The sequence below is a fragment of the Thermobia domestica genome, chromosome 2 (genome assembly GCF_964235325.1).
Source record: "Thermobia domestica chromosome 2, izTheDome1.hap1.1, whole genome shotgun sequence".
NCBI lineage: Eukaryota > Metazoa > Arthropoda > Insecta > Zygentoma > Lepismatidae > Thermobia > Thermobia domestica.
Window position 1 is genome coordinate 214,646,644 of NC_137455.1, and position 16,809 is coordinate 214,663,452.

Below are 16,809 nucleotides of genomic sequence, written 5' to 3' on the forward strand. Positions count from 1 at the left end.
GTTGTGGGAAAATTAGGACCGCCACTTTGAAAAGTAAATAAATCTCTAAGGGCGTTATCTAAGAACTTAACTCTTTTAGCTTAAACCAGTTCAAACCAAAGATACATTTGAGGTTTTCTTTGATGTGAGGTGAAAGGTTAATGGAACTGGAACAAAACCACATGTATTTATACGTTCCAAATCATATAGACAGGATAGTTTGTAGTATTTTATGTGCCACTTAACTTCGGTGCCTCTGTGTCATTTTCGGGGCAGTGTCTTGTGCACAGATAACGGATTAGAAAATTAAGTTAACACTTTCTTGATGGTACACGGAGTTCCAATAACTTTTAAAGGAAATAATTACAAACATTCAGTTAAGAAATAATTTTGGAGTATATGCATTCATGCACACTAAGAATATATGTCGTTCTCTAACCATAATTATCTAGATTATTCTGCTATTAGCATTACTCAAAAGAAATTTTCATGCAATATGGTTGTTCTCTAACCTATTCTCCAGTAAGAAGTCTTTTATTATGACAAATAATTGTAATTCTTTCTAGCTCTTTCATATCGCATACAGTTCGTACATATCTCTCAAAGTTTTACTCACTTTGAAACTGTATTCTGTCAAGGATGATTTATTTCTTCTTAAAAAATCTACTCAATATTACATTCTTACCCTTGCTTTTGACAGCATTTTCTCATATGCCAACAACATTTGTAATTTCCCTTAATAGAAATTCACCGATATTCAAAATCTATTTTGTTTCTTGAAGCTTTTTCTTTTTTATCTGCCCAATCACTTACATAGCTTTCATATCGAAGCAGATACAGTGGTATATTATCTAGTAAAGAAATGATAGGATAGATCTTTCTTTTTCCTATTGGTAAAATACTAGATAAGTAATGACAACTTCGGATAAATAAATTTATTGCTTATTTCAACTAGTATTACTACGGTATTATGATATCCTTATTTCCCATAGTGTCTTTGACATATGAATATTACAAATATATTTAGCCTACTCATTTTACGTTATTGGTCCTATTGAACGAATAGCAAAATTTAAATAAAAGCATTAATTGGACTAACGTAATTATAGTTCTGGAGATGTCTGACAGTTTGTAACGAGGAGCTCACAACTAGGTTAACCTATGCTAAACACTCTGATTATAGTTAAAACACTACGAAATATATAGCAGAAACATACGTAAAGAAGAAACAAAGACACGTAAGGCATTTAATGTATTTTTACTTCTACTTCATAGACACCAGGGCATTACATAAAAAAAATAATATGCTGAAAGATGGAAAATATTTATATTACAAAATTTTACTGAACAATACTCGTCTATCGTCGTTTTAGTGTGTGGTAAAATAAGATTTTTTTTTTTTTTGGAAAACTCAATTTTATAAAAAAAAATGCTATCCTAGTCTGTTGAACATATTTATGAAACAAATTGTGGTACTGATGACACTGTAATAAGAAATAATGTCGGATATACTTAAACAAACAAACGATAATTGATTTAACTGCACAATCGATAAATGTTAAAAATAAAATTGAGCTTTCACCATATTCAAAGTTAGCATATATTACTTTAACTTAAGTTATTTTGTTATTTAATATGATATACATATTCCGTCTTCAAATTATATAACGGAAATATAATAGTGAGAGCACTGGAATGTAAAAATGGTCAGCACGGAGCACACAAGGCAATAGTACATTGAAAATGAAGAAGGAGGTATTAATCAAAAAATGTTTGTTGGAACGAGAAAATATTGGCTTTCTTGTAACTGCTACATATATGACTCCCAACTCAGCTTCAAACGCACAGAATAATACTATAAATCACTGATAAAAGATCCATCAATCTTAAGAGTTGGATCCAAGTTGTTGCAGGTTTTCAAAATTTTGTGGGATTCAATTAATAATACTTTATCTCATAATCATTTAGTATTTAAAGAACATTACTGAGTGAAACCGTTCAAACTGGAGATATATCCATTATTATCCTTAGACTTGAGTGAAGAAGTAAGAAAGAATGAAAACATTTTCGAAAACATAACTATGTTACTGAGTTCTATTTAGTAACTACTAGAAAAGTACACAAAAAATAGAAGTTGACTTATATAATACCACTAACAAAAAGAGTCCAAATCTGACGAGCATTTTTAAGAATCACCCACGTAAACTCATTGATTTCCTATGTGTACCGTTTAGTTGAATTATGCGTATGGAATACTTTCAGAAACATTCACCTAAATAGAAGGTGCATATTTAAAAAGTGAAAAAGATAGTAGACATTATAAAGTGTATGCCTAAGGACGAAGTTCCTAAAGGTACTTAAAAACCTTGATATTTCTTATTTCTGTATTTACCACGGCGGAATACTTCAGTTTCCCCCCCCCCCTAAATACAGTAAGTAGGTATATATAGAGAGTAATGTGTTATACGGAGTACTAGTGGGAATACTAAATATGATATGTATTACTCATTATTCTTTAATGTTCGCTAAAGAAATGTAAAAACAATAAATTTAAATCTTAACTTCTCATGCTCGCTTCTGTAGGATGACGGAAAAGACGAACGAATTAGGATTAAAAGTATGGTAGAATAAGGCTCTAGAGCCATAAGAAAAAGAACGGACAAGTTGCCGTCTACCTGGAGCTCACATAGACTGTGAAGGAACCAAGGGCATAGAGATATCAATCACTGAACCATGGTAACTCGAATAATTGTGTTAATTAACTTTTATTTTAGGCATACATTGAAAATTAATCGAATCTTTTAAACTTGTCTTAAACGTTGTGCATGAATTTAAATATGGATAAATGGCTTACCCTTTCCACACACAATGTTAATCTTCTTAAGAATCAAATTTCGCATACTATTATTCCCACAAAGATTTCTTTTTAAATTTATTATGTAAACGATAAACTTTTTTATTATAACATTTCTTCAATGCTACGAAACAATGAATTAATATCTTTCATCTTGATTTTATACATACAACTGAGATATTTGATGTTCAGAAATAAATGGAGACTAGTGAATAGAAACATTGAAATTGAAATCCTTTTAAAATGTTTCACAGTTTATTTTGAGGACGAAAGATATTCTAAAGCTAAGGCATTTCGTTTCCTTATCACTATTTTTTCCCTTGCTACCAACTTACCATTCAGTATATGGACGTGAATACTGGCTGGATGTGTGTTGGAGGGTACACAAGTGTAGTTGCCAGAATCGGATTTCTGGGCGTTTTTTATCTGCAGAACGCTGCTGTATCGTGCATATTCCACTAGAACGCCCCTGGAAGAATCGTAGTTGATCATTCTATCATTGTGATACCAGAACACGTAGGATGGTGCTTCGGTGCTGCGTCGAAGAATGCACGTCAGTTCGAGCGTGCTTCCGCTTTTCACATGTTTATCAGGTCCTCCTAGAATCTCCGCTCTTGCTTCTGCAAAGAAGAAAATCCAGACATCAGTTTTCTAGGTCACCGAATGCATTCAATGCTCACGTCAAGATTTTCACAAACAAAAGACAAGCCAACACTACGTCTCTATTTTGTGATGTGTCAATACATCTACTTTGAACCGGATTTAACATAATTCCATTTCATGGAAAGAAAGAATGTATGGAAATAATGCTAATGTTTATGTAAATGGAATTTCTAAGAAGCGACAGGTAATGTAAGGTGCATATAAAACAAATGTAATTATGAAACTAATATTAAGAAATTTATGTCATGTCATATGTAATAATCATTTCTTGAGTTATTTAAGATATTGAGTTTAGGTTTAATTTTATGAACAATAGTGCCATGCTATCTCCCAGATTATAGTCGAATCAATCTTGATTTTAAGAATTAAGAATTATCATTAAAGGCCTAAATTAATCAATATTTCGTAATAATTAGAACGTATTCTGTAACAATTAACATAAATTTAACAATTATAAACGAAAGCACTCGCAACATAGAATTTAATATATGTGTCAGTAATTTATGCAAGTTATAATAAAATTATCCTTACTGTTTTAGTTCTCTGTTCAGTTTCTAATTTTGTCCATGATTTGGCATCTTTTGAAGTAGACTAAATTGAGTAAAATGAGGAAATTAAGGAGATACATTGATGAAAACTCATTCGAAAACGGGAGAAATATTTATAGTATGTGACAATGTAATAGCACATCACACTCATAACAATTAGTCTCACTATTTAGTGTACTTACTGAAATCTGGTGAATGGCATTAATTAAATGCGTATGTTGTTAAAGCGAACTCATGCCATCGATATAACGCAATTTATTCTCAGGGTTCGCACAGAGCATTCTGGGTGATCAATATCTGGATTCCGATTTCAGTATCTATAAGTGATTACAAACTTTATTTAGTTGACTAAATTGCGTAGCTATTTTCTTATTCAGATTCCATTAATCAGAAATACATCAGTACTTGTTTAGCGACAGAACATTCAAGAGCAGTTTTATTTCATAAATAATTGGAAATTTGGAAGCATATTCTTTCTTCTAATAAAAATAAATACGTGAAAACGTTTTCAATTTTTTTCATTTTAGCAGAATTTAAGAATATATGGAGCAAGAATAATAATTTTAAAAACCGAAAGCACACAGACACAAATTAATTTACCAATTGGTGTTATGATGTGATGGCGCTTCCTCATCACGGATGATAGTACTCCTCACACCTGTAACTTGTTGACATAATTGTTCGTGTTCAACACCACACTGTTTGTATTGAAGGTTTATTAAAATAGCAACATAGTTTCCCAACCTTTGAGTAAAGGGATCTGCCTGTACTAATTAATAATTTCAGTCCCTGAATCAGAATCAAATAATTTCATTCTCGAAGAAATTTAGAGTTATCTCCTGCTCAAGGTATATTTATTTATTTAAGATATATTTAATACGTATAAATAAGTATATTAAGTAAATATGTATATATCGGGGGCATTTAGAGCTATTTATGTAGCGAATTGCTAATCAAGTTGAGTTGAGTTGATTTTGAGTTTAACGTCCCTTTTCAGCAGCGAGGCTATATGAGACGTGGACCTACTGATTAACGTGGAATCCGAACCACATGAGCTCCCGCCGGGAATCGAACCCGGGTCTCCCGCGCCAAAAATTGCTAACAAATTTAAATTGAAGATAGCAAAGGAAAAAGAAGGTAAGTGAGAAATGCTCGAAAATGTGTTAAAGCAGAATTATGTGGCGTGAAAGGTGTAGATTGCATTGACTAAATCCCACAGTAACGATTAGAATTAAAATTTAATGCTAAAGATTTCGCATAAAGGGAAGAAGGAGGTAAGTCAGTGGAAAATAGAGCAATTGTGTAAAGTTATAAAAAAAATGAGTAGCCTCCATTTTCCCCTGTAGTCTTCAATTTACATAACAATTTGTAAGTTTTGTATCGCGTTTTCTGCAGTGTAAAAAAATATTATTATTATTTAACTGTTTTATGTGGATATGGTAAAATAACAACAAAACATTTTGTATATCACAAACAGGTATGATCATGGAGAAAGTCATAACAATTACATTTTAAAAGGTACTAAGTTTTTAATTCTACAGATTGTTTATCTGATAGCTAGTTCTGAATCCGTAAGGCCTTCAAGAAATGGATAATTGACACTACGCATCCACGAAGTGATCTTGACCAAAGAAAAACTCAATGCCATACGAATATCTATATTTTAACTCATATTGAACTCTAATGCTTCGCTGATTCACTTTGTTCTTCCACTTTTTAAATATGCTAAACATTACTTTTATTTTGCCATTTCAATAATCTGAAGAATTGCAGCAAAAATTATATATCTTTTATAATGTTATGGAACAACTAGACCTATATTTGTATATGAACTTATTCGCAGAAATTGAAATAATTGTAAGAATATAGAAGGCCAGAAAAAATGATACTGCTGAAGTCTCGTGTCTGAGAAGCAAGCTACATTCTTGCATTTTGAAAGTCAAATAGGACACTGTATTTGCAGATGCATCCACAGTGAATCTTTAGCGTCAATTCTATTGTCAGTTTCAAATAATACGGTGTGCGAATTTTAGTGGATTGGTTTTGCAGTTGAAAATCTAAAAAGCAATTAAAAGGGAATATCAAGTTTCTCAGGAAACATTTGTTACTAAATTGTAACTATATGTGAGATCGAAAAAGAACTATTCTCACGGAGGAAAGGTAATGCTATTTAAAAATATATCAATTTGGCAATACGAATTGTGGTCATAAGCGCTTCGCATTTTGTGTTGCACTTTCTCGTTTGCATTGCATTACGATGTCTTTCACACACACACACACACACACACACACACACACACACACACACATATATATATATATATATATATATATATATATATATATAATATTTGATAGATAGTGGTATAAATGTGCGCGGTTGCCACTGCTTGTAAGGCGAATCTACAAATAGTAACAAGAGAAAGTTTAGTAAACATTTCCTAGTTTAGATAACAATTGCATAGTTTTAGAGTTATAGGCTGCTGAAAGCATGCGAAAATAAATTTTGGAGGTGAATATCTCCCCAGCTACAGAGCTGAGGCGGCATGCTATTGTCTTAGACATGCAATTTACTCTAAGAGAAAATGGTGCGGCGTTATATATTTTAGAAACTGCTCAAGGGATTACTGGGTATTCCGTTTGGATAGAAGAGTCATATTCATGACTTATGAAATGATATTCCAGCAAGTAACAAAACATTCGTTGACAGAACATCGATATCATGAATAAAATCAAGACGGTAAAGTTTCTGTGCTTTTGTTGTACATGGTTGCACATCTATATAATGATAGGTCTAGTGGGCTCTCGGCATCGATAGGTCTAGTCGGCAACGTCATGTGAGTCGGCCACGTATGAAGGATGACGTTCCTTTGCGATCACAGTACCCGGGAAATTGGAGAAAAAGAAGAAAAGAATTGAGATGAATGAAAGCAGCATAAAATCACTTTAGTATCATCCCAGTATTTGGCTGGTGTGAATGAGGACACCCAGACCCTCAAAGAAAAACTTTGCGTTGCATGAAAAACTTTTATACATTTCCGACTTAATGTTTCCAAAGACACCGAACTACAGAAGAGAATCATTATAGTGCATGAAATGTAATAAAATGAGATCTTCAGTTTAGTGACTCACAATCATACCATGTTGCCTAAATGAAATATACAGAACCATTCAAAGTTTTCGAACACCCCGGATTTTTGTAAGCATTTACTATGATCCTCTTATTTTGGCACAAGAAATTTACATGGGAGGTCTCCTGCCTATAGCATCAAATTTGACGACATTTCAATAGAGGTCTCAGATGTACTGCATACGATATGTCAAATCAGCATTATTAAAGTTGAAACCAAAAGAGACAATTTGATGTAATATTGCATAGTATAGACAAATGAGTGGAAGGTGAGGCAAGATATTAATTTTGTTTGGAAACACATAGAAAAACAAAGTAGCTTTCCAAACTTTCCAGTTCTTTATACCTTGCTGATTTGTTAACGTTTATAACGCCAAAAATACCGTATTTTCAAATGTGCTTAGGGTGGTTTCGTATGCTCCGTTGTTGCTCCTCGACCACCATTGCATATATGCTTTCACTGAGCGACAATTGAGCAGAGAAGAATGTATATTAGCCGTCGTAAGCTTTTTTTTCAAAGAATTGCGATTTTATCTTTTTTAAAAGATAGCACATCTATGATGTATATATAACTGCAAAATTTAGAAAATTACTTTGTCTTTCAAATTTTTGCCAATGCATTGACTTTCTATGTCTACACTTTCCAAACAAGACTAATATCTTGCCTCACCTTCCACACTTTTATTTCTACTTTGTAATATATATGTCATATTTTTTGTTTCAATTTTAAGGATTATAAATTGACATATCATCTGCAGTACTGGATCAAAATTAAATCCAATTGTCTTCAAATTCTATGCTTTAGGGAGGAATACAACTGATGTAAGGCGGTAAGGTTCTCGCTCCAAAATAATAGGATCAAAGTAAATGCTTACAAAAATCCGGAGTGTTCGAAAACTTTTGAGTGGTATTGTATATGAATGATATTTAACAGCTTCGAAAGAATTAGCATAATGGCGATTTGCAAAGTGTTCTCTGAAAAGATAAAGAAATACAGGAATAATAATGTCACACCAGGAACTCAATTGATCTGGGATCGAAAGTGAGGCCCCTTGTAGTAGAAGTAAATGCTATAGAACTAACTTATCATGCAGCTCTTCTCAATAGCTGACAATAGATTGTTGATAAACCACATGAAATGTACATTTTGAAAAGCATGGGAACATGAACTCTCCAGACGGATAATGCAATGACGACAGTACTGCAGAAGTGGCGGTGGATTAAGCTATGACTCCTTGAGGATTTTTTTCTTTTACTTCCTTGACTGGTATTTTAAAGCTAATTACATGCATGCTTAAAAGATCACAGGTAAACTAAACAAGAGAGTGCTTAAACAGTGATTAAAAGTGTTGGTGGAACGATAATGTGATAGAAAATTGAAGAACACTAAAAACCACTACGTATGAGTTTGTTCACTAGTACTGACCTAGAACTATCCAATGGTTAACAATACTTAATATGAGGATACGAGTAAATCAACTGTTTAAAACGACGAAAAATTAGTGTTACGAATTTAAAAAGTCAACCAATAAGGAAAGTGACGCTTTCAACCTTCATATCCTTTTGCGATTGAGGATAATGCAATAAGGATTATGGGAGGGATTGCGGATAGCGTTTATTTTTACCACTGTACGGAATCTACATAGAGCTCTCACTAGGGACCTTTTCAATATATGTCGATGCCAGTAACAAAACACACGTAGGTGAGATTGAATCTTTCTACCTGAAGGTCGTGACTTCCCAGCAGGTGTTTCTTGTAGTGGAGTGATTTAAAAGTGCAAAACAACTTTAATGTGTTACAGTGATGATTTTTTTGTCAGCTTGTGAGAAAACTAAAACGAGAGATAGAAATTGAATTCCTGTTAATTATTGCAGTGTCGCACACCTCTGGATCCCAATTGTAAAATAAACACCAAGTAGTTAAGAAGACGGTAAACATGCACCTTATTTATGGAGAGCACACAGCAGTGAAGCGCCTGGAAAATGAATGGTTCCCGTGACGGCGGTTACCGTCACACATACCTTTTTCAACAACTTGACTTTCAGGTTCGATAGAGACATGATCTGTTTCACCACGAATGGAACATCAATGACTTTGTACAGTACATACGGATCACTTTGAAAAAACATGAACTTACTTCGATAGAGGCACGTCCTCAAGTTATGCATAGCATAGCAATTATCGCAAGAAAACTTTCCCATTGTAATAACCTCACGAAATCACCCTCAGAACCCATTATGGTAACGGATTCTACAGTAAATCATAACTCTATCGGACTTCAGAATTCAGGTTATGAGGATTGATCCGACAATATTTACGAGAAGAGATATATTCAACAGGCACAACAGTCAGGTGTGAGATCATGAAATCCTCATGAGACTCCTTTGCAACATGATCAACACAAGCTTTCATTGAACGTATGTTGAAGTATACTGGATCACCTGATGGATTCACCGGATCACCTATTTGTAGCCAAATCGTGTTTGCGGCTGCTATTGGCTTATATCTCCACGCGACATTTTGCCGGAATTTCTACAGAATGTGTCATTAGCAGTTAGGCAGTGAATGCGGTTCCAACACGATGGCATACTTGTACACTTTGGTGTGCCTATCAGAAATTTTCTCAATGAAATATTCACAGAGAGTTGAATTATCAGTGGTAGGCCTTTGAATTGACACCATGATTGCCTGACATAACTCTGTTGGATTTTCTTCTGTGGATGATATGTACACTTATCCCAAAACGACAAACCTCGTTACTCGTGACATTCTAGCTGCTGTTGCGGTTATCTCTCAAATCTCAGGTATATTCTACTGATTTTGGGTGTCAAGAGAACTCACTTTACAATTCTAACCTTTACATATTTGAATAATCGATGTTCAAATATGGACTTACGGGGAAAATATGCACCTAAGTGTTTCTTTGAGATGTGGCGGGCCGGCGGTATGCGTATGCGTAGACCGGCACCCACACAAGATAGTTTACTAATTAACCAAAATACTCCTAATTGGTCACCAAAGTTTCTGCAAGTTACCAATTATAACTCGAGCGGCAAAGTTATACTGGAACAGGAACTCAGCTAACGACCAATCTGAAGATCTTAGCTTTTACAAGGTAGCGATGGCCTCGGCCAAGACTTAACTTCTAACTAAAGAACGGTGGAGTCGTTATCTCGACGAAAACTTTATAGTTACCAACCCCTGGGGATATCACTTGAAGCAAAAGTCAGAAATAAAGTTCCTTGCAGTAAGCCTGCAGTTTATTGTTCCTAATGTTATTACAAGTCCACGAGCTTGGGGCCTAAGTGTAACTATATGTGTGGTAAATAGTTTAACTTACGTGACGGGTTCCAATCGATAGTCTACTGCACGAAGAAGCGCAAAATAAAATAAAACTTCACTAGATTCGGAGGGCACGAGTCAGTCCTAGTAGAAGGTTAGGTGCAAAGGTGTAACTATTTGATTTTTCGTATGTTTAGTCCAGCTAGGCAATTAACCTAGAGTCTGTCAAAACACACATCAAATAGGGGAGTGACAGAACTTCGACCGTCAACTTCCTAAGATCGCCAGCAGTTTCTCGGCGCACAGGTCCCGGCTGGAGCTAGCTTTCAGAAGTAGATTGCCAAGTTCGAAGGAGATAACTTTGACCGTCAGTTTCCTAAGCTGACCAGCAATTATGGGCAGACCCCTGGCTGTCGTCGAGCTTTCAGAAACAGAGTGCCAAGTTAGCCACTAGGATAAGGTATGGATGGAACCAAGAGTGTAGGTTGGCCTCCGGAAAAGCCAAGAGAGTAAGAGGCAGAATGAAGGCTTGGACAACTAGGAACTTAGTCGGAAATCCTGGGCTAGATCGTGCCTAAAACATTGCGGACTCGGTCTAGATAGCACGACCTTGAGGGGCCTCAGGAGAGGGACGTTGTCCGACGATCGAGCCAAAAACACAAGTTTTTAAGGGGCTCGGTCGGCTTGGCGCACGGCACCAATTTACGTTTCGTGTGCATGATTGTATCGCGTGCAGACATTGCACTCGGACCGTGAGATCAGAGGTTGGACATGCGTGGTAGTCCGAAAGTTCCCTGGGGAGGAACCCAAGAGTAGCCAGCAGCCTGAAAAGAAAGCTGATTGTTGTGCATACGACACTAAGGCAAAGTCAGCTGAGAAAAGTGCTTCTCCGAGGGGCGGAGAGAAAAGCTATTGGAACACGTCATGCTCCTAACACCAAGATTGGTTTAAAATAGGGTGCCTGGGCGGCGCTAAATGAGAAGAGAAGATTATGTTGGTGCGCATGTGTGTATATGTATTCCGTGTTCTTGGATGTGTTATCCCCAAACTCTGGGAGAATGGTATACATCGAGATATACAATATTCATACATTGAATTACTTAATGTTCATACATTGAATCACTTAAAATATAGAACATAAATGGTTTTAAATATTAAAGAACAAAGATTTTATATATGTTTGAACCAAGGATCTTCTTACTGTAACTTATCTTTAGACTCTTCTAAGATAACATATATAAACATCTGCAGTTTGAGGACAGAAAGATAATCTTCTTTTTGGAAGCAAAAATGAAAAGATTTTTAAACATACAGACTATATGGACTTCGTTAAAAATCTTCTACCACCACTAATAATAATAATAATAATAATAATAATAATAATAATAATAATAATAATAATAATAATAATAATAATAACTAATACAAGACTACATATATGTCAGAAAGAGCCAGAGATCTCTCTGTTACACAGGGAATGTTGTTATCTACCAGATGGTTGACCTAGGGGTCAAGTAGGGGAGCTCGGATGCTCAGACGGGATAACTAAGAGAAAGAACACGAATTTGTATTTTAAAAGAAGTAAATGAAATACGAGTTCTGTTGCAGTTTAAAAAAAAACGCAAAAAAGAAAAAAAATATTCGCAAAAATAATTTGTGAATCTGCGTACACTAGAGAGATCTCGATTTGATTTTGAGTTTAGCATCCCTTTCAGTAGCGATGCTATATATGACGTAAACCTACAGCTTAACGTGGGATACGAAGCACATGAACTCCCACTGATAATCAATTTGGATCTCCCTCGCCAAAGGCCCCTGGGTCTCCCTAACCACTTAGCCACGAGGGAGCTCTCTTTGAAGGCTGTAACCGCACATTTGTAGTACTTTTTGCCGTTGTCTGCCTGGAAAGTTCATTTATACATGATTTTGAAATTTATACCTCCTTAATACACTTTTCAAATTTTGTTACACAACTAATTTTGTTGTTTTCATGAAATAAAATGAAATCTTTGAGTTTTACGTCCAACGATTATGCTGGCTAGGCTAAAGGGGACGTTGTTGTTTTCATGTGTAATAATCTCCTATGTGTTATTAAGAATCTTTTATCCTCTATGAAGAAAGGGTAAAGAAATGATGAGTAAGTCAGAAAGTATTCACCTCCATTCCAACTTTTGTTCCCGTGCGAATTGAGTTTCTGGTGGGACAATATCGTGTTCGTGTTTGTTTGGTGTGTTGTTTCAAAATTATAAAATATCATTTAGTGTGAGTCGTTAAACTGAAAATTTTATTTAATTTCATTTTACTAAAATAATTCCCTTCCGTATTTATGCAACAACACACACACACGCACACAACATAGAGCTTCGGTATCTTTATTTTGATTGAGATTTTGATGTTCTGTTAATAAATTTTTGTTGCTTGCTGCGATGTAGTTCCATACGTTCCCTTTCTTCTTTCTGTAATCTTTCACTTTCTGTGGCGAAATCCCATGCGCTGTAACTAAATGTGTTGGATCATGGGTTTATGGACAAAGCAAATCGCACTTCAACGTGGTAAGATGCTACCTCAGTCCACTGTCTAGTGTTATTGGAGTTGTTAACCCTCATTTTACGTCACTTTCAGCAAGTTGTAACTCTTAATCGTACAAATTAACATATAATACACCACACTAGCGTATACATATATTTTACGGGGACGACTCCCTTTTTCCTTGTAAGATATAAATTTAATTGAAAGTATAGTGATAAAAAGCAATAATATGTTTTACTTTTTACATAAATATTGAACTTTTATCACTCAAAATACGCCCTTTAATCAAAGTGACATGACAAAAACCAAGACTTCGGTAGGCAACAACTATGTACAAAATTTGCTTCAAGTGGTCAGATGTTTTTGGGTAATGCAATCACAAACGACAGAGAAAGCAGATTTCAATTAGCTGTAAATTGTTATTGAAATTTTCCAATCCTCTATTAAAACAGTGCTTTCAAAAAACTTTGATAAGCGTGGGAAATTAACAACTTCATCGATATTTTTCTAATGCATCTGCCGACAGAGGACTACATCGGTAAGTCACTACTCATCTCAGCGGTTCGGAAAAAATATGGTTTTACACTAATAGGCCATATAGGTCGTTTTCGATTACTTTTATATGCCATCCCATTCTCACTCCCTTATTTATTCATCCTATCATAAAATCAAGGAAGAACTAGAATAAACAACGACGAAATACCTCTTTGATGTTATACCAAATATTGGAATAGCTACCATGTCAGTAAATATTAAAAAATAAACGTGTCATTACTGTGTCCTACTATTAAAATTTTCAAACATTTCAAATATTAAAGTAATCGGATGTATTTTTGATTAAACATCATTTAAGGATACGCGACATATTTTTGTCTATAGTGTTACAACCACGTGTCGTATAGCCTCGGTTCTGAAAATAAATTTCTCCTTTAGCCTAGCCGGCATAACCGTGGGGCATAAATATGAAATCTAAAATATGAAAAGAAATTTCCAACTTCAACAAACAGCAACAACAACACTGAAATGATACTATCTACAAACTCAAATACATCTAATCATTAACCACTCCCACACTAGGTGAGTATTCTATTTTTGAAGCACCCTACTACTGTTAGCATGACAGGTTATGACCCAATTTATACATTTTTCAGACAAAATCTGTAATTGGAAAGTATTGGCATTTGAATGCTGAAAGACAGTTCTTTTCCGGGCTGATTATGGCATCTTCAAGTAGAATACACAAATAATGTATTTAGCCCTGGATTGGTATACGACTCTGATATCACACCGTTGATATGTGTGAGCGCCGTGCTCACATCTGTTTTTCTTTTGTTTTTGGTATTGTTATTACCTTCTGTCAACCATGGTATTTCCAGAAAGATATGAGAACCATTAATAATGCAAGAAAAGCCTATTTTGACCATATTACTTTGTTTAGTAATGTTTTAATTATGAGGAATGGCGTGACCATATACTTAGAATCTCAAAAACCATTTAATGTATTCAATATTCTTATATTAACTTTGAAGCTTATATTCACTCAAATAATAATAATAATAATAATAATAATAATAATAATAATAATAATAATAATAATAACAATCAACATGACGTATGGTATTCCCACACTTTTGCTTGATGAAACCAAATCATTGTTTTTGTCATTAAATATAGTCAAGTTCATATTTAAAGACATAATTTTTAGATGTTACAAACACAAGTAGTTTTAATGTTACTGAAAATATTACTGCATTATATTGACCAAATGGTTTTGTCTGTATCAAGAATTGGATATGTTTTGCAGTTAAATACAATTAATATATAAATAATGCTAACAAATGCTGAGTTGGTTCTTAGAAGAAAACAGAATAAATAAACACTAAGGCGCAATTACATATAGTAATCTTAGTTTAAGCACAATACTTAAACTCGTTGAAACTGATACATTATACTTCACTTACTCCATCTAGCTAGGATGCTTTTTGATTACTCATATCACAAGAAAGTGAAAAATTACACAACTGTAAAAGAGAAAAACAAACTGAGTCTAAGAAAAAAAAATATTATCGCGGTTGGAATACGTGTGAGCGCTACGCTCACATTCACGACATGCTACTTTTGACAATGCTTGAACTTTAACTGATAAGGTTGAGCTACCACAGTAACTTCATCCCCTGACTACAGAAAATACAAAAGATAGCTAAAACTAATTTCACAATGCTACTGTTAGTAATGTATGAGAAATAAACGAGTTTCCCCGCAAATGAGCTCAACACTCACATGTATCCAATTGAGGGTTCAATGTTAGTTCCAAGTAACTAAGTTCGTATGCCAGTAATAAATTCAGTAATAAAGTCTTTCTTAGCGCATCTAATTTGATAATGAGCTAACGCTCTTCCAACGTTTAGCTTTAATTGATTTTTTTCCACTGATCTTTTCAGTGTGATTGCTTTTTTATTATGTATGTCTTTATTTATCTATATTTGAAGCCGATCGCTATTAGTTGTTCGTATTATGTGTCTGACATGATATTACAGTGAAACATGTAAAAAGGAAAATATCAAATTAGGATGGTTTCAAGGTTTTAAATTTATTTTCTTAGTCTAGTACTTTCTTACCAACACTATTAATTATTAGCTAATTTAACAAATTCAATCCCCTGTGTTCTAACTTGGAATAATGATTTCTTCCGCTAGAGTGGAAGTTTCCTCAAAATATAGTTTATGTCCCGTTCTAAAATTCTCCTCCTCCTCCTCCTCCTCCTTCTTCTTCTTCTTCTCTCTCTCTCTCTCTCTCTCTCTCTCTTCATTCTTTTGCTATACAGTTACGATTCGTTATATACCTAATACAAACAGTAGTTAACCGCGTAGATTACGAAGGTACGCAAAACACTAACCTTACATTTTATGATGGAGGAGTGTGTTCCTTTTCATACCCTAGCACCTGATGTATGTGATGTTCGTATTTCGATTCTCTCCCATAAAAACTCTACTAACATGGTTCGGATTGCACTTTAAGTTCACGTCTCATAGGGCCTCGGTGATGAAAACTGAAGTCAAATTTCAATAAACGTAATTTTGGAGGTGTTGGTATTAGTATTATATACAGGACTTGGTTTCTTAAAAATCGGAATCCTGAATAACTGACGAGAGTAAAATTAATTAATCTGTAACATTTCTCAATAGTTGTACGTATGATCTGTAATCATAATATCTAAGCTTTTCTCAACTTGAGCTCATCCGTGGCTAAGCGGATAGCGTACGCGCCTTTGGCGTGGGAGACCCGGGTTCGATTCCCGGCGGGAGCTCATGTAGTTCGGATTCCACGTTAATCAGTAGGTTAACGTCTCAAATAGCCTCGCTGCTGAAAGGGACGCTAAACTGAAATTCAACTCAACTTTTCTCAACTTCCAGGGTTTCGCTGCTTTTTTTGTTTTTAATGGAAACAGTTTGATATTCATCTTCTGTTATACTAATTCAGTAGCTTTGCTAAACTACATTAGTTACATAGTGTAATTCCTGCCTTTGTGCAGAAATTCAGACAAGTATCCACATGGAGCTCCCAAACTTCTCGTTGTGGTATGTGAAAATTTAATTTGTGCGATAACAATTTCCTTCGTGATTGTAATTTAAGAGTGTTTTAATATAGTATTAGTCTTTCTCTCTAATAATATAACCGTCTTTTCAGTTTGTGTTGTCAAGTACGAAAACAATTTAACGAACAACATATAAGATTGTTTTCTTATTATTATTTGTAAGAGTATGGACATCTCCTTTCCAAATTATTTTAATATTATCTTGATACCAAGTTATTTGCAATAATT

The 16,809-nt window shown here is 34.5% G+C and overlaps 1 protein-coding gene across 1 annotated transcript in view; it reads right to left on the reverse strand.

Moving 5' to 3' along the window:
• LOC145678376 (zwei Ig domain protein zig-8-like) overlaps positions 1 to 16,809 on the reverse strand; it is a 704,183-nt gene that overhangs the window by 92,931 nt on the left and 594,443 nt on the right. Inside the window, exon 5 of the mRNA XM_081748450.1 lies at positions 3,169 to 3,453. Coding sequence (XP_081604576.1) covers positions 3,169 to 3,453 — 285 coding nt within the window. The remainder of the gene's footprint in view (positions 1 to 3,168; positions 3,454 to 16,809) is intronic.